The following is a 21,199-nucleotide window of genomic DNA, read 5'->3' as shown; positions in this document are numbered from 1 at the left end:
TATGAGGAGTTGGCTCTCCAAAGTCCAAACACATATATCATGTTGAGAGGCCGGTAGAATTTCGATTTGAAGAATGGCATTCGCAATGTGAGGGGACAAAGGAAACATGAATTAAGGGTTCGTTTGGTACGTCATATTACACCGTATTTTATTGTATAATATTATATTTAATTGTATTTTATATAATATTTTTATGTAAAATTATATGTGTCCTAAATATATAATATTTTAGTATAAATTAAAATTTAATATAGTATTATATAAAAATATGATATATAATACAATACGACCTAATACGACGTTCCAAACGAGCTCTAAAATTGAAATTACTGTATTAGGATTACCCTAATGTTAATTGATTGACCATTATCGACCGCAAAGCAACACCCTATTTTTTGTTAAAATAAAATTTAATAATAATTTGATCTAAAGGTGTTATGTCAAAGTTGTTTACATTTTTCTGTATTTGTTCATGTTAGGAATTATCTTCAAGTTGGTTATATTAAAAAAAATTGTCAAAATTTAAGCTCAATGTACTGTTTTTACCATTTTGGAAAATACAGGGTCCATTTTATTATTTAACAAAACAAATAGTCAAATCGGTAACTTTTACAAAACACAAGGTCCAAAATAGTATTTACCCTTGAAATAATAGTATTTGCATAATGATAAAGCTTCAATGGTTGATCAAGTGATCAATTTTATGTCTTTGAAGATATTTTAGGATTAATTGAAATGAAGAAAAGCACCTCCAACAAAGAGCAGGGCAATTAACATTTGCTGAGTATTAGGTTATTTTTAGTATTAATTTTAGATTAAGTTTAGTATATTTTTAATTGAGTTTTAATCGTGTTTGGAGCATTTTTACGCTTGTTATCTTTTATTTGTGCAGATTTAAAATAGAAGAAGATTAGAAAAATATCAGAGAAAAAGATGGGAAAAAGATAAAAATATCATGATATTTAAAATAGAGAAAATTGTGCAAGTAAATAAAACCGAAACTTCAATCCTGAATTCGACGATCTTCTGATTAGATTTTGGAAAAAGTCGAAACATGAAAGTTCTAGATCTCTCTTTTATCTTTTCGGAACATCTTGAATCGTTCAATTCCGAGCAATATCGAGAGAGTTATGACCAAAATACTATCAGTCAACGCAGTAGAAAAAAATATCTCGTTTGAGGTTTCACAAAAATTTAAATCCGAATGGAATTTAAATTTGTGCGATTTTCCCATCTTTTTAGGCCCTGAATGCCTATATAAAGAGCAGAAGAGAGTTGATTTCAGCAAGCAATTTTAGAGAGAAAAACAGAGAGAATACAGATGCAAAGTGGAGAGATCAACTGCAATATTGGAGGCATTCTTCAGAGAGTTTTCAACATTCTTCTCTTCTCTATTTTCATCTCTTTTCTTAAAGTTAATATGTGTAATTGTGCTACAATGAACATGAGTAAATAAACACTTTATTAGGGTTAGATGGATATTATTTGACATTGTTTATGGTTTTAATATGATTTATTTTCTCCCTAATTTCTATGTATTCTATTTTATTTGTGCTTAATTACTTTTAATTGCCTGATCACCAATTATCTGTCTATGGTTTTGATGCGAGATCTGAGAAGTGAGTGTCAAATATGCTATAGTAAAATAGAACTGAATTTCGATATAGGACGAGAGTACCTATATGGTTTAGATAGCTTATAGGGTTTATGTGTTTAATGCCTGTTGCATGTTAAATTTATCACGAGAGTAGAAAGTTTGCATGTAATTGAGATTTATATATCTGAGAAGACTATAAATTACCTTAGTAAACCTGCTATTGCATAGAAATTAATATTAGGAAAATAATCATATTAGGCCATATTCAATAGAAATAATTGAAATCGAAGCCCTAGTTTTTATTAACTTTCAATTCTCTTGAATAATTGTTTCTTACTAGTTTCTTATTTTAATTCTTTCTTTATTTTTATTTAACCAAATAGAAGTAAAAGTTTAATTTTAACGTACTTAACTACACTCCCCGTGGGATCGACCTCACTCCTGGTGAGTTTACTACTTATAACGATACGTACACTTGCGTGTGCAAAATATCGCAACACTGAGTAACTTTCTTGTGTGTTGGACAAACACTAAGACAGAAGAAGAAGAAGCATATGCAAAAATAAAACCTTGTTTAGTAGAAGAACTAAAAAGAGTGATTTTAGCTGGAGTAGGAGTGTAAATAAATCCATTCGGATCTGATTCGGCTATGATCTGACCTGAATTAGATCATGTAAGGATTTGCCCCGCCTCGCTCTGCTAGATCACATATTTGGATCGGATCAGATTTGACCCGACTTATTTTTAAAAAAAGAATTTTAATTTTATATCTAAATTTATAACTTTATATCTATTTTAATTTTGTATTAGTATTATTTAATACAATATTATATTTGATATTGACTTGTATTAATAGATTGAGTTTGGGTCCGAGTCCACGTCTCGAGTCCTGAGTCCTGGGTTCGGATATGAGTTCGGGTTCGGGTTCAGGTCCGTGGTTTGTGTCTAGGTCCGGATCCGGGTTCGGGTTCAGGTCCGTGGTTTGGGTCTAGGTCCGGATCCGGGTTCGGGTCTGGATTTGGATTTGAGTCCTGGTCCATATTTAGGTTTAGGTCTGGGTCCAGGTCCCGGGTTCAGGACTAGGTTTGGTCCCGAGTTCGGGTCTTGGGTCCAGGTCCCGACCACAAGTTTGGGTCTCGAGTCTTGCATTCAGGTCCAATCCTGAGTTCGGATCTGGTTTCCAAAATTTGAGTCTGGGTTTGGGTCCTAGGTTCAAGTCCGAATCTGGGTCCAAGTCCGGGTGTCCGAGTCCGGTCCTTAGTTTGGGTCCTTGTTCCGGTCCCGAGTCCTGGGCCTGGGTCCGGGTCCGAGTTTGAATCTTGGGCGGGTCCAATTCAGGTCCTAGGGGCTCCAAGTCCGGGGTCCAAGTCTTGCATTAAGGTTTTTTTTTAATATATCTACATCAAGAAATAAAATGTTTTCTAAAATTACTTAAATGATCAAACCTTTATCAAACTCTATCATACAACAAATTTACCCCAATCAATGCTTCAACTAGTAAATTATACTTACATTCAGTGAGATTTAAAGTTTTTTTAAATTCACTAATATAATAGCTGAAATTGTCTACATCAAAGCTATTGTTTATAATCCACCTTGTTCATTTATGAACCTTTACTCCAGGTTAGGCATGTCAAAAAGATTATTTAGTTGGAGCAGGTTGAAGCCCCGATCTAACGGATCACTTTCGATCTAAAATATTCTAATATTTATTGAATTTTAGATTAGATCTGTTCCGCCCCGTTTAATTTTTTCGATTTATTGAATTTTGGATCAGATCTGCTCTGCCTTGTTTAATGTTTTTCCAAATTGAATTTGATCCAATCTGGTTTCAATGTAGTTAATTCTTAATGTGGTTAATATACCCAATTTCTTTTGTGGTTAGGGACCCCTTATAAAAATTTGTGGTGTTACCGTTGAGATGAACCCAATATTTGTTTTATTATTTCTGTTTTGTGTGAGATATTCGGTTTGAACACTTGATTTTAGAAACACTTATTTCCTTTACTTTCATTTTTTATTATGCCGACACATATCAATTAGTTGAATATTAACAATTATTTCTCTCTTAATCATTCAAACCCAAAACTATAACATAAATCAACTATAGCAACATCGATGTCAAAATTCTAAAACACAAGTGCTTTTGGGGGCCCATTTAGTTTAAATCACAGGCCCATATGGTTAATTTCCCCCAAAAAAGAGAAGAATGAAAAATAGGCCATTCTGGTTCTGGAATGTTCTTTGCTGCAATATTGTATGTTACATCATTACCTCAATTTCAGGATGTTTTGTTTCAATTTCACACTCATGAAAAGAAATAATGCAATAGACCACACACATATAATAGTCATCATCACAACTCAGCTTAGTTGGTCACAAATTCTAATCAAATGTTGACCTTGTTGCATACTTGTCCCTGCTTTAATGACTTGAATTAGAATAAGGAATCTTACTCGGCCACCAATAGAGGGTCTACCACACCAAAACATGTTAAATATGGCACAAGTGTATCACTAAAAATGATAAAATGGTCCTAAAGACTTTTATGGTGTGTTTCTACGAAATAATAAGAAGGGACAAAAGAAGAAAAAAAAAAAGTAGCATTACCACAGAAAGTGGTAACTAAAAATGAAACCAGAGAAAGTAATTGCAGTGTGAGTTTGAACCAAATGATGCAATGTCTAAGGTTGATATTTCCTTGCCAATACACACCACCAAGACAACTCTTTTTTTAGTTTCTTTCAAATAACACTCAAGTAAATGCAGAAGATTGCCTCTTATTAGCTGAGTCACTTGGTTTGACATCACTAAATTTACAATTACAGTGATCAACTTATCAAAATAACATTGAGCAAAAAGAATTTATTAAAATGACAAAACTGCACTAGAGCTGAAGGAGGCTGTTTACATAAATAAATATGGTAAGAAAAAAAACTAGTTTACATAATAAGTATAGTAAGAAAACTTAATTGGATAAAATATGGCATTAAAAAAAAATTGTATTATATAAACATTAAATACCCTTTAGATTTTTTTTTAATAAAATTTAGAAACAAATCAACGAACAATGATCGTCGGAGTTGTCATCAGCGCCGAAAAAGTCACTGGAGCTGTCTTCGGCACTGATGACAAAAAGAAACTTAAAACTCAATTACGTAAAACAACAAATCAACAATTAAACACAAAAAGCACTTACCTAATACAACTAACTAAGAAATTGAACAAGTATAAGACACCTGTTAACCCAGAAACTTTCTCTGGTGACGTGAACATCAATGTTTGACACGTGATATGAAGATAATGTTACAGAGTATATAGTAGACCCGAGTCATAGCAGTCGACCTGGGAGGAGACCCTAGCCTTGCACCCAGTTTGACTTCGGGATCTCCAGAATGGAAGTTCGGACTTCAATAACTTGAATCCAACCCATTATACCATGAGGTAGGGCTAAGAATCAGTTAGTTTGGTCAGTTTTTTTCATATAAAAATCTAAATTTTGGTTTTCGGTCTGGATTGGTACAATCTGAAAACTGACCCACCAATCCAGGATCTTATTTAAAGTCGACCAATCCAAACCACGGTTTGGTCGGTTCAAACTGCCCAAAATCGAACTTTGCATTTTTTTTTTGGTAAAATAAAATCTAATTTATTATATAAGTATATTATAAGTGTAACCATACAAATTAAAATATATAGTTAAAAGTCTAAAGTTTAAAACACAACATAATACAACACAAATAAAATAAAAGTACAATAGTCCATATTAAATTCATTTCTTTTCTTGAATCTCCTCTAGTTTATGTTCTGCAAAAAATGAATAAAATGTGTGAAAGATGATGTAAGAACTAGTATTTTTTATAGTGATAAATTATGTCAAGTTGCGTTTGAAATTCGTAGTGTTTTTGTTTGGAATTCGTAATGTTAGTGTTAGTCCACGTTAGCAAAGATATTTTGTGTTTTAATTGTTCAGATGGTAACAACTGTCTATTTCGGGTTCTTGATTTAGCTGGGTATAAATACAACTTCTTGGTATTATGTTGAGGAACCTTTTTTTATCGGAGATTAGGGATTACATTTCTTTCTTCTTGTTTCGTCTTTATGTTCCATGGCAGGTGATCTTTGAGCTTGGTGGTATTAATCCAAAGTTGTATATCAGAGCTGAAGATGTTGAGTTCAAACTAAAGGGATTTCAGTATCATCTTCATCACCAGATCTGAAGGGAGTTCAGATTGAAGAAAAGTGTTGAAGAGAGCTCATCATTCACACAAGGGGATCTTGTGTCTTCAATCAAGGGTCTTGGTTGGTATGGGTATAGATTCACTGTATCTTGTAAAAGAGTGTATTATTTACAATATTGTTGGTTTTTGTAAGATACTTCTTTGAATATAGTGAAAGTTATTACCCTAGTTCGGGAAACCCAAACACTAGCCGCCTAAAATGAGTTTTTAGGGCAGGTGAAGCTTGTAAAATTCTGGTGTTGAATCTTTGATTTTGTTTTGTTTTTTTTTTTTTTTATATATTCAAGCTTAAATCAAGATAAAATCAAACTAAATATGAAAAATATAGGTTAGACAAGAACTTGGAGTTTACAGATGAGTTTGACATTGAGAGAAAAATGTGTGAAAGATGAGTTTGACATTGAGAGGAAAATGTGTGAGAAAAGACAGTATTCTATTTTTAGTTTCACGATTAGTTTTTTAGTTGTTCCATTATTATTTTAATTGTTCTGTTTAGTTATTTTACAATTGTTTTATAAAAAGACAGTATTTTTATAAAAAATTCCATGTGACAGTAAAATTGTAAACTTTTGCTTAAAATCAAGTATTTTTGTTAAAAAAACTCTTCATAAATTCCTAAAGCCCACCCAATCTAGACTAACAACATCTCCAATGAGGGTTGCCCATGGAGTTATTCTTTCCACATATATGTAATGTGATTATTATTTTTAATACAATTTTATTAACACCATTGCCTATATTTAGCAACAAGTCATGTGAAATTATTTTATCCTTTTCTTTTGTTTTTTCAAAAAAATTACTTTATCATATTATTTTATAGTATTTAATCATTTAAATGGTGGCATGTGAGATTATGTTGGGTAACTTTTGGAATTGTTAAGTGTTTGAAGTAATTTTTGTATGAAAAGTTATCAAACCATGAGAAAGAAAATAAAAAAAAAAATATATATATATTTTAAGATGATATAAAGACTTTTTTGACAATTATAAATATTTGTGATCGTTTCTGGCTTATTGGTGGGCGACTATAGAAGTACAGGAGCTTCTCTCTACTAAAAGAGGAAGTACATCAGCCTGTGTTATAGCATTTTATGTTTATCCTAATTTAATTAATATAATATGTCTTCCTATTTTATTTTATTTTAGCATTTCAACTATATCTTTGGTTTTCAAGGACAATATTACAATATGCTTAGTACCTTGTAATAAAAATATTATATACATAAGCCACAGGAAACACCGAAACAGTCAGCTCTGAAATGATCATAATTTAGACAATGGCATTTAATAATAGTGATAATATCATGTGTGTGGTGAAGTAGGGCCTCTGTGAGGATTATGCGTGGTTAGTACTTTTATATTCGATATTAGCATTCACACTTTCTAACTCATAAAACAGTCGGTTCCCTACATGTGCATTTAGTTTGCTGCAAATATATGACTTTGTTTTTTTCCTTTTCTTTTCTTTATTTTTTCTATGTAGTTATTAGGGTCGGTCGCCATTTTAGAAGCAAGTTTCTTGTGTTAAAACCCTTTTGTCAGGTCTCTCCAGTGGAGAATCATCCTCTACAACCTCTCATATTGTAAAGGCATGTGATGTGAGAAGGCATGATGATGATAAACCCCTTATTTTGGAGGCATTAATAATGGAGTCACGAAATTAATATTAATATTAAAATATGTATTTATTTAAGAACAACTCGCATGTACATTCATACAAAAGTAATGACTCAAAATTACAAAGTAATTTAATCCCATGTAAGTGTTTCTCTTTACCAAAACACAACTGAGGCAACCTAGCTTCTTTGCCTCATGATGGGATATTCTCACTTTTTCTCTTTGAATATTACAAATGATTCATATTATAGAACCACACTATTACTATTTAGATTTACCTAAAAGAAAAACTTCGATTTACAAAAGTGAAATTTAAAATTCACTCTTTTCACACTTGGAAAAAAGAAAAAGAAAAACACTTCTCAAGTACTTCTTCTACTATGACTACACTGACTACTCTGATTAATTACAACCTGTAGCCCCTCAAGCCCAATTTCTCTCTCTGGTCCTCTTCTTTCCTCCTTTTAGTCAAGGACAAAGAAGATATGGTTTTAGCTGACACCACCTTTTTCACCAATAGCTTCCATCTTAAATCATCTTTCTTCTTCTCTTGGAGTATTTTCAACTTGAATTGCCTGCCCAATTGGAAAAACGACAGATCTCAATCAATTAATGTTGCACAAGTGTTGTTAATCAAAAAATCATTACAAGCTAAAAGATAAAATCCCATAAAACGACAGGTGATTTGATTGGTAATTGTGTTGAATCAAAGGCCTAAAATCAAGATATTTATTTATACAGTGCCTTTATCATTATTGGTTTCTTACTTCCAATCAGTTTAAACTATTAGATATTTTATGAAGATATCTGCCAGGTGTGCTACGTATTAAGGTGAGAATTTTGAATTTTTATCTTAAGATCACATTTAAGAACCTTAGATACATAGTATGATCTGAGTTTTGGTGGATCCCATGGGATAAGGACATGAACCTCATCAAGAAAAGAATGAATGAGCCCAAAATTATTTAAATTTACAGCCTAAGTGATTATGACATACCAACAGCCCACCTAAAACACCATGGAACATATATCAACAAAGTGATAAGCTTTTTTCCATTACCATAACTTAATATCAATTATTTAAAGGGTAAAAAGTAAAATCTTAAAAGATCTACCAATATTAACCAAGAAAATTAGAACTTTCTTTCCAGGTCATTCATTACAAAAGTAACAAACAACACCAGCTATCAAAACCAATTACATAGACACTACACTAGATGAAAACAAATAACCTCGAAATCCCCCCAAAACCAAACGTGCCCCATCAAATTAGTGAGATATTAAATCAAATATTCTGGAACATTTGTATGAAAAACGACAAAACCAACAAAAGGGTTTTATTTTTATTTATATTCATTCTTCCAAAATAAATAAATCAATGGTTCATTTATTGAGTCGTGGCCACAACAGCCACCACACATACAGGTGTCACTAACTATATTCATTGTATACCAAGAATTACCATATTGTCCTATCATATTATAATCTCCAATTAAACAACATATTAAGATATTAAGCCGACAATCCATTTTTCTTTTCCAATTTTATCGATTCTATACTAAATTTCTAACTATCATTATAGGCATTTAAATAATAATTAAATTTTAAGTACCTGCATAGAGGAACTTTGCATGAATCAGATTGTTCACAAATTGAAGAGTGAAGCCTGAGAAGCTGCCACATACGTTTGCAACGCAAGCAACCACCATTAACCCTCTTCTTACACGTGGCAAAGTGATTGATCAACTGCTGGATACCTTGACACGTGGAGAATTTGCTACATGGGCCTTTCTTCTTTCCGGGCACCATATCATGCGGCCCAACACTTGTGCACCCTTCCGTACATATGTGCTGTAAACACTCCATAGCTTCGCTTAGCTGTAAAAACAAGCTTTGTGCTTCCCTATGCTTTCTTGACTTCTTCTTCCTCTGTTTAAAATAAAAATTTATTCATATTTAGTCACTAATAAATAGCATAACAAATTAATTAATTTGGATAAGATCACAATTAATTTATAACTTATAATTAGATAAAACAGTTCATTATTGTGAAATTACCATTTCGTCCTCGTCAATGAACTGCAAGATATCGAGTTCTAGATGAGGATCGTGGTCTTGAAGGAATTTCCAGCCTTCGGTGGCTTCAACAGCCTTGAAATGAGTTGAAACGAGTTTCAGGCACTTGAGGTAAAGATCCGGTGCGTCGCAGAGCTTGGCAAGTTGGAGGACATCCACCACATTCTCGGAAGTCAACCGTTGACCCAAGTTCTTTACGCATTTCTGTTTCAGCTGTGGAACCAGGTAAACGTGCGACAGTGCCAGCAAGTGAATTCCATACAGCTCAAGCTGTTCCTCCTCGCACCTGAAATACGACCAGAAAGGGTATAAACGTCATTTCACAACATAAAAATCTCAAACAACCAACAACACCAACCAACCCCTTGTGTTTCATGGAACGTTCTTTTGTTTGTATAAAAATCAACACAACCGTAAAGAATTTTCCTTTCGTTAAATAAATAAATAAATTACTTCAATTAATTAATTAAAATCATTTATATACGGCGTCGAGGAGGGTAAAATAGTAATTACCTCGACGAGTAGAGAAAGCGAACAAACGAAACGACGGCGTCTTGAGGAACGCCGAGGATCCGAATGACTCTTTCGGAGCTTCTGTTCTTACGTGGCTGTTCAATTATACTCTCAAATACAGCCGACGCCGAAGCCTTTTATAATTTCATTGAAAAGAAAAAAAGAAAAAATCACTAACTTTTCTTCACAAGAAATAAATAAAAAATTGTGGAAAATAAAATCTGATTTTTCGTACCAGAATGCTAGAATGCGCCGGGATTCGTAGTCCGTCAGATGTGAGAACATAAACATCGGGCTCCGGCAATTCCCGGGGCGGATCCGACTCCGTTGAAGTGATGTATTCGTAAAGGTCGTAAGCGATTGGACTGGTTTTCATTGTGATACAGAATAGATAGAGAGGAAGATTTGATCGGACGGCGGAGATGTACCTAGTGATATTTTGGTTTTGTTGAGTCGATGGAAATGGAGAACGATAGTAATGATGAATTGGTTTATGGTTGTCTCTGGCTTTTATAGACAAAAGATAAGAGAGAGAATAATGAAACCAAATTTCAGGGGAGATCTTTTTTTATTTTATTTTTTATTTTTTTAATTACGTTTAATATATACTTAAATAGTTCATTTAATTTCATTTGTTATTTTTGATAAAATCAGACGAGATCTATAATTGACAGCTCAGCAATGATGTTATGACTCTACTGTTTGCGACGCGCTTTGCTGGGAAGTGGGTCAAAAATACTTTTATTTTTTTCTTTTTCTTTTCTTTTTTTTCTTGTCTGAGAATTGGAGATTAAGTTAAACGGAACACGTGCTTAAATTAATAGACCAAAGACGTAAAATAAATTTATTCTATTCTTTTTTTTTTTTTTTGCAAAAGGAAGAGACGTGGAATGGTGCAACATAAATCATAACCATTATTTGTGGTAGTCAAAACATGAATTTTTAAATTACTAGATTCCTTTGTTTGTGGAGAAAAAGGATATAGTGTACTAGTATATACAAAATTATACATGTGTGTGGGCCTATTGGAAACAAAAGTATTGGAACACCAGTGAAAACTTAACATAATATATTGCAATATAAAACTTATAAAAAAATACAGTAAAAAAATAAAAAATACCACCTGACAGTATTTTTATAAAAAAAATGACAAAAATTAATATACCATATAAATTTTCCTACATATATAAACTATTTGAGTCCACAAAAAGCAAAACTAAAATATTGGTCAAATTGAGACCGATGCTCTTATGGTGGCCAATGCTTTGAAAGCTCCCTTCAATTCAAATTCTGAATTTAAAGATTTAATTCTTGATGTTGTTAGTCTATTATCCTTTTTCCCTAATGTAAATGTTACACATGTTAAACGTTCTGCAAATGACGCGGCTCATGGACTCGCTAAATTTGTATTAGGGTTGAATGAGACTTGTACTTGGTTAGAGATTATCCCTCCACCTATATACTCTGTTGTTGTAAACGAATCTCTATTTGTTTAATAATAACAAGTATTTTTCCTCAAAAAAAAAAGGCAAACAAAAGGAAACAAGTAATAACTTTAGGTTTTGTTTCTAAAAAAAAAAAAAAATTAGGTTTTGAGCAAATTTATAACTTTATTAACATTTGAATACAATTTTTTAATCATCTCTCTAATATATTTTTAAAGGAGAAAATATTTTAAGAATATAAATGAATTTAACGAAGAAAAAAAAAGCTTTATATAATTTTTATTTTTGGTGAGAAATTAAAATTTGAGACATTTTTATAATTGTGCGCAGAGATGCTAATATGTAATTTATATTTAACTGTTTTTTGATGAGTTTTATATTTGATCAGCATTATTTTTCAAACATATTTGCGAATGCTAGATCCTCTAATTATTTGCATGATAATAATATTCATATAAAAATCAAATTTTAAAAAAAAAAAAAAAAAAAAAAAAAAAAAAGAGAAAGAAAAATAGAAATATTTTGATTTTTTTTTTTTTTTGAAAAAGAATTTATTAGAACCGAAACAACTACACCACAATAGGATGGTCAGCCTTACAAAACATAGCTAACCAATCCGGAAAAGAATTGTCAAAAAATTGTGTAGTTTTATCAGCTAGACATTTCCTAGCTAATAAATTTACACACTCATTATTGGCTCTTTTTACATGAGTAATATGTACACTATTAAAATTTTCCAGCACTCTTTTGAGCTTGTGGATCATGTTCCTTTCTGCAGTGAGAGTATTGTCGGGAACCTTCAGATCAGCCACCAGCACTTGACAATCGGTCTGGATTTCAATCTGAGAAGTATCAGCTGCAGGAGGATTCTTCAAAGCTTCCAGCAACGCCCACCCTTCAGCCATCTTAACAGAACACTTGCTTGGCAAATAAACCATCCCAGCAGAAACCAAATGGCCACTGGCTGTTCTCCACACGAAACCAAGCCCCACACCAGCAGTATTTTCATTGATTGCTGCATCGCTATTAACACAAATACAACCATTTTCAGGAGGGATCCAGTGCTTCAGATTGGAGGTAGTTTCCCCCATTTGGTGCCCTGTTGTGAGATCACTTATATAAGCCTTCGGGTAGGCATTAAAAACCCAATTGAGAAGCTGTTGGCCATTCATGCTTGGAAGTTGATTCCATTTCCGGTTCCTATTTTCCCATATAGCCCAAAGGACTGTGATTGTGTCTTCAAATTCATCCCGAGTTACCTGCCTCTCTACTTCCTGTAACACATCAAACATAGATCCCTCTCCCAATTTGGAAATTTTTTTATACCAAGGCAGCAGCTTTAAAATTTTTTTAATCTTATCACAATTCCATAAAGCATGTGTAAGATTTTCATCATACCTTCCACAAGATTCACATTGAGTATTTATGTCCATTCCTCTATGTTTTAGATTGGTCTTAGCAGGCAGCCAATTGTGGCACATTCTCCACCCAAAAAGTTTCATCTAGGGGGAAGATGAAGGCTCCAAATCATTTTCCACCAATTCTGCATTGCTGTCATATTAGAACATCTAGGAGGGTTAAGATTCAGCTCCCTTCCAACCCTATATCCACTCTTCACAATGTATTGCCCATTGGAAGTGAAAGGCCAAATTAATGTGTCCTCCATATAAATGTCTATGGGGATTCCTTGGATCCAAGGAATGTCATCTTTGTGAAAATATTTGGTGATCTCCCCCATGTCCCAATTCCCATCCCAAGTTATGAACTTATGAAGTTTAGTTTGGGGTGGAAGACCGGGAAATTGAGACAAAGTAGCTCCATGAGGCCGGGGAAGCCACTTATCTTCCCAAACATTTATTTCTCTACCATTTCCAACCCTCCATCTAGCACCTTCCTTCAGAATTTGCCTACCCCAACAAATGCCTTTCCAAACACAAGATGCACCCGCGGGACACCCGGCTTGCATAAAAGAATTTTTAGGATAATAGCTATTTTTCAATACTCGGCTAAGGAGAGATTGGGGATTATGAATGAGTCGCCATCCTTGTTTGGCCAAGAGGGCTTGGTTGAATTCAATTAGGCTTCGAAAACCGAGACCTCCCTCTTCCTTTGGTCTACATAATTTATCCCAAGTACTCCAATGAAGCTTCTTTTGATCTTTTGTATCCCCCCACCAGAAATTAGCGGCCAAGGAGTGGAGGGATTTAATGAGTTTTTTGGGAAGCCGGAAGCAACTCATGGTGTAGCTTGGAATAGCTTGGATAACGGCTTTGATTAATATTTCCTTACCGGCTTGAGAGAACATTGAAGACTTCCAACCTTTTAGTTTGCTCCAAACTTTATCTTTAATGACTTCAAAAACCTCTTGTTTCTTCCTTCCCACAAAACTAGGAAGACCCAAGTATTTAGCATGATGTGAGACCAGCCTAACTCCCAACCGATTAGCCATATCCTGCCCCATATTCGACGAGATCCTCTTACCCATGCTTACCTCAGACTTTTCTAGATTTACTTGTTGGCCCGAGAGTCTAGTATATCTCTTCAATATGTTCTTCATCGTATCGCATTCATTCTCCTTAGCCTCAAGGAAAACAAAGCTATCATCAGCGAAGAATAAATGCGAAACCTTGATTTTATCCCTTCCAAATTGGATCCCATTTATTCGGCCAGCCCTTTCAGCTTCATGGATTAGACAAGAAAGACCTTCCGAGCAAAGAAGAAAAAGGTATGGAGAGAGGGAGTCACCTTGGCGAAGACCCCGGGTAGGTTGGAAATTCCCAATTTGTTCACCATTAATGAGGACCGAAAAATTAACACTTTCTACACATCTCATAATTTTCTCGATCCATTGTTCCTCATAGCCCAAGCCCCGCATCATTGTTCTTAAAAAGTTCCATTCCACTCTATCATAGGCCTTTGACATATCTAACTTGAGAGCCATTTTCTTGCCATTCCCAAATCTTTTTGACTTCATACAATGGAGGCTTTCAAACCCGATGATGGCATTGTCTTGAATAAGTCTACCCCCCACGAAAGCACTTTGTTCCTCAGAAATTGCTTGGTGCATGCTTGTCTTCATTCGGCCAGCCAGGCATTTAGCCACTATTTTATATATCGCGTTGCAGAGACTTATAGGACGAAATTCAGACATTCGGGATGGCTTTGAGATTTTTGGAATGAGGCAGATAAGTGTGTCATTGATATCCTGAACTCGCATCCCATCATTAAGGATACCAAGGCAGATTTTTGTCACTTCAGTCCCAATTGTTGGCCAATATTGTCTGTAAAAAAGACCAGGAAAACCGTCCTTGCCTGGGGCTTTATGTGGGTTAATATCACGCATAGCTTTGAACACATCTTCACTGTTAAAAGGCTGCAGAAGGTACTCGTTAGTAGCTCGAGATATACGGTTAGGAATAATGCTTTGGAAGTCCTCTAATTCCTTCTTTGACGCCGGAGTAGATGAGAACAATTGTTTGAAGTAATCACAAGCCACCCGACCAATATTCCGATTCCCTGTTACCCACTGAAGTCGATCATCAAATAAGCCATGGATAGTGTTTTTTGTTTTCCTATTGCTTGCCTTTCTATGGAAAAACTTAGTGTTCTTATCCCCTTCTTTTAGCCAAACCGCTCTACTCCTTTGCTTCCAAAATTTCTCCTCCTTATCTAACCATACATTCCGTTTTCTTTCCAGCTCTTGCATTTGTTGCCAGTCCATTTCATTAGTACTTTTGGACAGTATAGCAATTTTATCTTCACATTCTCTTAGTTGCCTTGTCATCTCTTGCTTCTTTTTCTTGTTCCATAGGTGAAGAGCCTCCCCACACTTACCCAGCCTGTGCTTAAGCTCCTTTGCATTAGAAAGCTGCTTGTCTTTTTGCCACACCGAATGTACAATCTGTGTGCACTCATCCTCTTCAGCCCAAGCGCTTTCAAAATGAAATCGGGTTCGCCATCTAATCACATTATTCGTCTTTAGATTGGGATCGGACTCCATGAGGAGGAGAGGGCAATGATCCGAATTAATGCGATCCAAATGGTGAACTTTCATTAATGGAAACATATCAAACCAATCTGAATTCCCACACACACGGTCCAGCCTTTCAAATATAAGGTCATTTTTCCTACCATTACACCAAGTGTAATCACTTCCTTCATAACTCACTTCCCGCAATTGACAACTATCAAGAGCCTTTCTGAAATTGTGGATTAGGTAATTCGGTTTAGGAAGGCCTCCCTTTTTCTCTCTTTGATGCAGGATCTCATTAAAGTCTCCACCCACAAGCCAAGGCCCCGAGTACATTCGACAAATTCTTTTCAAGAGCTTCCACGAATTAACTCGTTGACTTGGATCTGGGTCGCCATAGAAACCAGTGAATCTCCACCATTGACCATGATCGATTCTAACGAAAGAATCAATATGGAATGGAGAGAAAGATTGCACATGGGTTTCAACATCCAAACCCCAAAGCAACATGAGACCCCCACTTTTGCCCCGAGCTTCAACGGTAAAACAGCCCACAAAACCCAGCTTGACTCTCAAAGCTTCAGCCCTAACAGTACCAATCTTTGATTCAGAAATAAAGATCATCTTAGGAGAATAATGGTTCACCAGGGAGGTTAAAGAACGCATTGTCCAAGGGTTCCCCACCCCTTGGGCGTTCCAAAAAAGAATGTTCATGGCTGTAGGCGACCCTGAACATCAGGGTTCGCCTCTTCTTTGATCTGAGTGACTATCGAATCCCCTATAGGAGAAATGTTAGCCACTTTGGTTTCCACCTTCCCTCTTTTGGCCTTAGAATCCTTCTTCACTGCCACCTTTCTTCTATTTTCTTTTGCAATGTTTTTTGAACAGTTTCCTACCACAAATGGTGTAGATCCTTCCAACATGTTTGCTTCTTGTGCATAGGATACTGGTATGTTAACTAGTGTTTCGTCCTGAGTGTCTTTGGTTAGAGCCGTGGCTGACTTCTTCATCTTCCCGTGGTCTACATCTCCATAATCTTCGACAATTCGACGTTTCCCTCTATTTCCATCATCATACTTTCCTTTGGATTCTTCTCTGCCAATTTCCCCTGTCTTCATTTCAGAATTTTTAGATGAATACCCTGACCCTTCTTCTAATCTCTGCTGAATCTTGCGTTGTACCGAGTCTCTGCTATTCACCCCGAACTTGCCTTCTATTGTATTCTCACCCATGGAAGCTATTGAGGGAGAAAAGGAAGCATTCATGGCCCTTCCATTTGTTTTTGTCAATTCATGCATAGTGTCTTCAGGAATTAAATTCCTTTCAAGTTCTTTTCGATCATCTGGTGTGTCTCCTTGTAGACTATTTCCAACCTTCAACCATTTACCATAAACCGCTGTACCATCCATGCCTTCTCTTTGAGTGAGTATGGGATCTTGATGACAATCTTTGAAACAATGCCCAATTCTTCCACATTGAAAGCACATGAAAGGCAATTCTTCATATTGGAATGCTATCCACTTCTTTCGGCCGCTCCAAGGGAGGGAAAATCCCGGACACACTGGTTTGTTGATAGACATCCAGATTCTAAATCGAAAAAATCCGTCTGCAACCATCCGAGATACATCTGAATTCTGTACCGTGATTATTTCCCCTGCCTTGGCTGCCATTCGAGTTGTGTTGTTTGTAGTCAGCAGATCAATTGGAACTCCCCATGCCCGACCCCATATAGGAAAGCTTGTTAAGTCATGCCTCCAAGATTCGTTTGAATTCTCCATTTTGCCCAAGATTAACACCCCATTAGATAAATACCATGGCATTCTATTTAAAATTCTGCTTTGAATAGATTCAGATGCAAATGTAAAAGTTAAGAAAGGACCTGTTTCGAACTTTTCTTTGATTTTGATGTTCCAGTCCGCATCTTTCAATCTCCATATTCCTCCCAGCACTTTCTTGAGAAATCCCCGACTATGTTCTGAGTTAGTACAGAGGCGGCCTCTCAAATTGAATTTTGAGACTGTGATTGACAAGCTTTTATCCACTTCCCATTCTTCTTCTTCATCCGTGACCTGAAGATTATGGGTTTTCTTCAGTATTTCATCCATTGTAGAGTTGAACACCTCAATCCCAGAACCTGGGAACCCTTCGAAAGTAAGGGAAGACGATGGGTCAGAAACGAGCCCTAGCAGAGCGTTTTTTCCTGTACGGTTATATCTTTCCTTCACACTTTTTAAAGAGATGAAAATATTTTGATTTATTATATATAATTTTAGTCGATTATTTTTAAGAGGCAATCAGAATGAGAATTCTCTTTTGAATAAATAAATAAACAGAAAAGTACTATGGACAATTTTAATAAGTAATTCTAGTTTTACATTTTTTTTTCTTTGTAATATATTGGACGAAAATAATAAATTAAATGACATTTTTCTCATTTTGAAGAAATAAGCACCCCTAAAAAAGAAAAGAAAACAAAAATAAACCTCAATTATTATTCCAAAAATTTAATAAGCATTATTGGCAAATTGTTTCTGAATAAACTTTTTTTGAGGGTGGAGGACTATTAAATTAATGCCAATATAATTAAAGTTGAGGACTAATTTGCAATAAGAAAAATATTCAGAACATAATAATTGTGATGAAAATTGAGAACTACAAACATACGACACATCTATCCTTGACTAGAGTCCTTTTTAATTTAAAGATAATAAACATAATAATTATTGTGAGTTGTGTAGACATTTTTGTCTATTCTCTTTGTGAATTTCTTTGGGCATCACATTTCATGCTTGGGTTTTATCATTCATTAGTTTTTTATAAGCAAACTATATTGAGCATTGTTATATAGCCTAGCAAGGGTATTATTACATACATAATGTGAACTTTATGTATATCTTCTTTTTCACAGTGAAGCTTCTCAATCAGAAAAGAAAAAAAGATATGTGATTTGCTTAAGAAGGCACCAAAACACATATGGCCAAGGTCGTACTAAATGGGCTTGTGTGATGCATATGTGCTTTGGAGTTGTTATAGGTTTAGGGTCCCATGTAATGTGGTTACCAAGTTATTTTCAATTTGCCATTATTCTTTTTTATTTATTTATTTATTTTACAATTATATTATTTGCTATTAATTCTAGCTAAAGGATATAGGTGCATTACAGTAAGGATAAACAATTTTTTTTCTTTTATTAAAAAATATACTTATTGTTAGAAAATCAATAAATTGAAGATATAAATTTGTATATAATACAATAATAATTAGATAATAATTATGCATACACACGTGATTAATCTATAATAATTACCTTACAATACTCTCAACTAAGTATTGCTCCTTAAATCTTTAAATTAGAAACAATTTTATTTATTTACAGACAACTTGTATTGATAGAGCTAAAGAGAAAACTTAACAACATATTCTTAATTGGATGTGTCTGTTTATTAAAAACTTAAGTTAACTATAAAAACTCACATTTATAATTTAACTAGATTTCAAATGCATAAATATATTAAACTCATTAACTATAAATACAAACAATATATACTAACTATCTAATAACTTCAAATTTGAATAAAACTAATAAAAATAGATGTAAACCCAAATGGCTTAAAACGAAATAAATTTATCAATGATATTTTTTATAAATAAATACCTAATAAAGCCCAAGCAACATTTTTCACAAGTTTCATTTTCAATATTTTTATTTGTACTTTTACCTTGTAAAAAAAGGTTAAAAAACGCGCGTGGGGAACATTTAAAGTTTACAGAAGACAAACATCCAATGCCCAAACAAATACTGTATAAATAAATTTTTAATGATTCAGCAATGCCAACTTGGAATATTTGTGTTTCTTAATTGTGAAAAGTGATATATGGATGACCTTTTTGAATCCTACGTGGATGAGATAAAGCCACAGTTATTATGCTATCCAAACACCAAAGCCCAAAATGGGCTTTTGAGCCCAAAAGAGACGAGGCCGACTCAACAATAACCGGCTCTTCGGAATCATAAAGAACCACTTTACTTTACTATTGCCACGTGTCCTTTTGTTCTAATCCATTCCCTTCCAAACCACCTTACGCCACTTGTCAAATGATAAGGTTACCCATTTCGCCACGTGGAGACAACCGCCTGCGCTCTGGTCCAGCTACTTAGCTTAGGGCTCACCCATTGAATGTTTCACACGTGTCATATTTATCTGAACGACAGGTTTATGAGCTGACACCATTGGTGCCGTACCATAGGATAAATTAATAATTAATTTTTTAATATTATTATTTTGATGAAATTTTGGTCGGAATCGGCGACGGTTTTGGCGTAAAGTGGTGTCTAGGGTGGTGCGCCACGGTTCTAGATAACACCTACACTATAAAATATTCTTTTTTTTTTCTAAAAAAAGTAACAATTATATGATTTTTAATTAAGAAAAAGTGACTTGGTTTAATGTTTTTAATTGGAATATTTAACTCAATAGATGGTTGTTGCTTGAAGGCTTGAATGGCTATTTTTTTTGTGGGATTAAAATATATAAGTTGAAGTGACTGGGTTGGTTTTTTTGTTTTAAAATCCAATTTGATTCAACTTTGTGGATAATATTAGTAGTGTTTTCAAGTGGGTATTACTAATCCATATAACTTGGTTAGGGATTTTTTTAAGTTTTTTAATTTCCCATTTGATAAGCATTGGGCAATAGTAATCTAAGTAAGAAATATTATATTCAGGAAATAAAAATTAAAAAGTATGAACTATTTTGGACCTACTCAAAACAACAAATTATAATAATAACAGTAATAGCAACAGCAACAACAATAATATTTTGATGACACTTTTTGCCTACTGGACTTATAAAAAGTGAAAAGAGAGTTAAGTGGTCCATTTCTTGGAAGTTTTTCTATAATTTATGCTTGACTTCAAATGAATTGTCACAATGTGAGCATCTTATAACCTAGGGGTACTGAGTGAATTATTTTAAATACTGCTTTTTTTAATTTTTTTTTTTTTAATTTAAGGTTTGAGTTTCTAAAGTGGTTGCAATACTAGTTGCAATAGGGTTTCTATACTATTTTTTTTGTTGCAATTTAAGTTGCAGCGCTAGTTGCAATAAGAGTTTCTATATAAAATTCCGTAAAAAATATATATAAAAAAAATGTTTTGAAATGTAAAAATAAAAAAATGTTATTTGAAAGTTTGTATTAGTCCTATAAACTCTTACCTATGAATCTTTAATATTAGTGTGTTTCAATTTTTTTTTTAAGACTTAATAAGTAGTCTCAGTTCAAAATCTAAAACTAATTTAAAAGAAATAATAATGGAGTTGAACTACGAAGCTCAAACAAAATAAATAGAGTTATTTTGAGTATAAATTTGATATAAACTGCAACAAGGAGACTAGTGGATTATTTGTGATGTTTTTTATTTTGTGGAAAAAAGTAATAAAATAAAAAAGGAGCAAAAAAAAATTAGCTAAAAATCTATTATAATAAATAGATAGTGGATGTGAGTCAGAAATTAAAGAGATAAGAATCATCATAAAATGTAATAGAAAATCTATTAGTGTGAATTAAATAATTTTGTGGTTAAACAATCTCAACTTAAACAAAAAAAATTAATAAAAAATCTTGAAAGATCTTTCTTCCAGGCCTTTTCAAAGCCAATAAGTTAAGTTCACAACTATACTGGAATAGGCCCTTCTTCTTAGTTTTTCGATATGGCCAATTATTTTTCTAGAATCATCTT

At 33.8% G+C, this 21,199-nt stretch overlaps 2 protein-coding genes across 3 annotated transcripts; both read right to left on the bottom strand.

The window, feature by feature from the left end:
- Nucleotides 1–7,497: 7,497 nt before the first annotated feature.
- On the bottom strand, nt 7,498–10,623 carry LOC115709554 (BTB/POZ and TAZ domain-containing protein 1). Of its 2 annotated transcripts, XM_030637682.2 has the most exons (5): nt 10,280–10,623; nt 10,045–10,178; nt 9,514–9,817; nt 9,068–9,384; nt 7,498–8,030 (listed from the first exon to the last, which is right to left on the bottom strand). In XM_030637682.2, the coding sequence occupies exons 1-5, from the start codon at nt 10,418–10,420 to the stop codon at nt 7,862–7,864; spliced, it is 1,065 nt and encodes a 354-aa protein (XP_030493542.1). In that variant the 5' UTR covers nt 10,421–10,623; the 3' UTR covers nt 7,498–7,861. The 2 variants fall into 2 exon arrangements, with proteins under 2 accessions (XP_030493542.1, XP_030493543.1); XM_030637683.2 differs by lacking the exon at nt 10,045–10,178 and having other exon boundaries at nt 10,280–10,580.
- Nucleotides 10,624–12,058: 1,435 nt separating this feature from the next.
- LOC133036101 (uncharacterized) lies at nt 12,059–12,991 on the bottom strand. The gene has a single exon (XM_061112586.1). The coding sequence runs from the start codon at nt 12,989–12,991 to the stop codon at nt 12,059–12,061; it is 933 nt and encodes a 310-aa protein (XP_060968569.1).
- Nucleotides 12,992–21,199: the final 8,208 nt, after the last annotated feature.

The sequence above is a fragment of the Cannabis sativa genome, chromosome 3 (assembly GCF_029168945.1).
Source record: "Cannabis sativa cultivar Pink pepper isolate KNU-18-1 chromosome 3, ASM2916894v1, whole genome shotgun sequence".
In the NCBI taxonomy this organism is placed as follows: Eukaryota; Viridiplantae; Streptophyta; class Magnoliopsida; order Rosales; family Cannabaceae; genus Cannabis; species Cannabis sativa.
The sequence above is the reverse complement of the archived record's forward strand: the minus strand, read 5'-3'. Positions and strand labels throughout refer to the sequence as shown.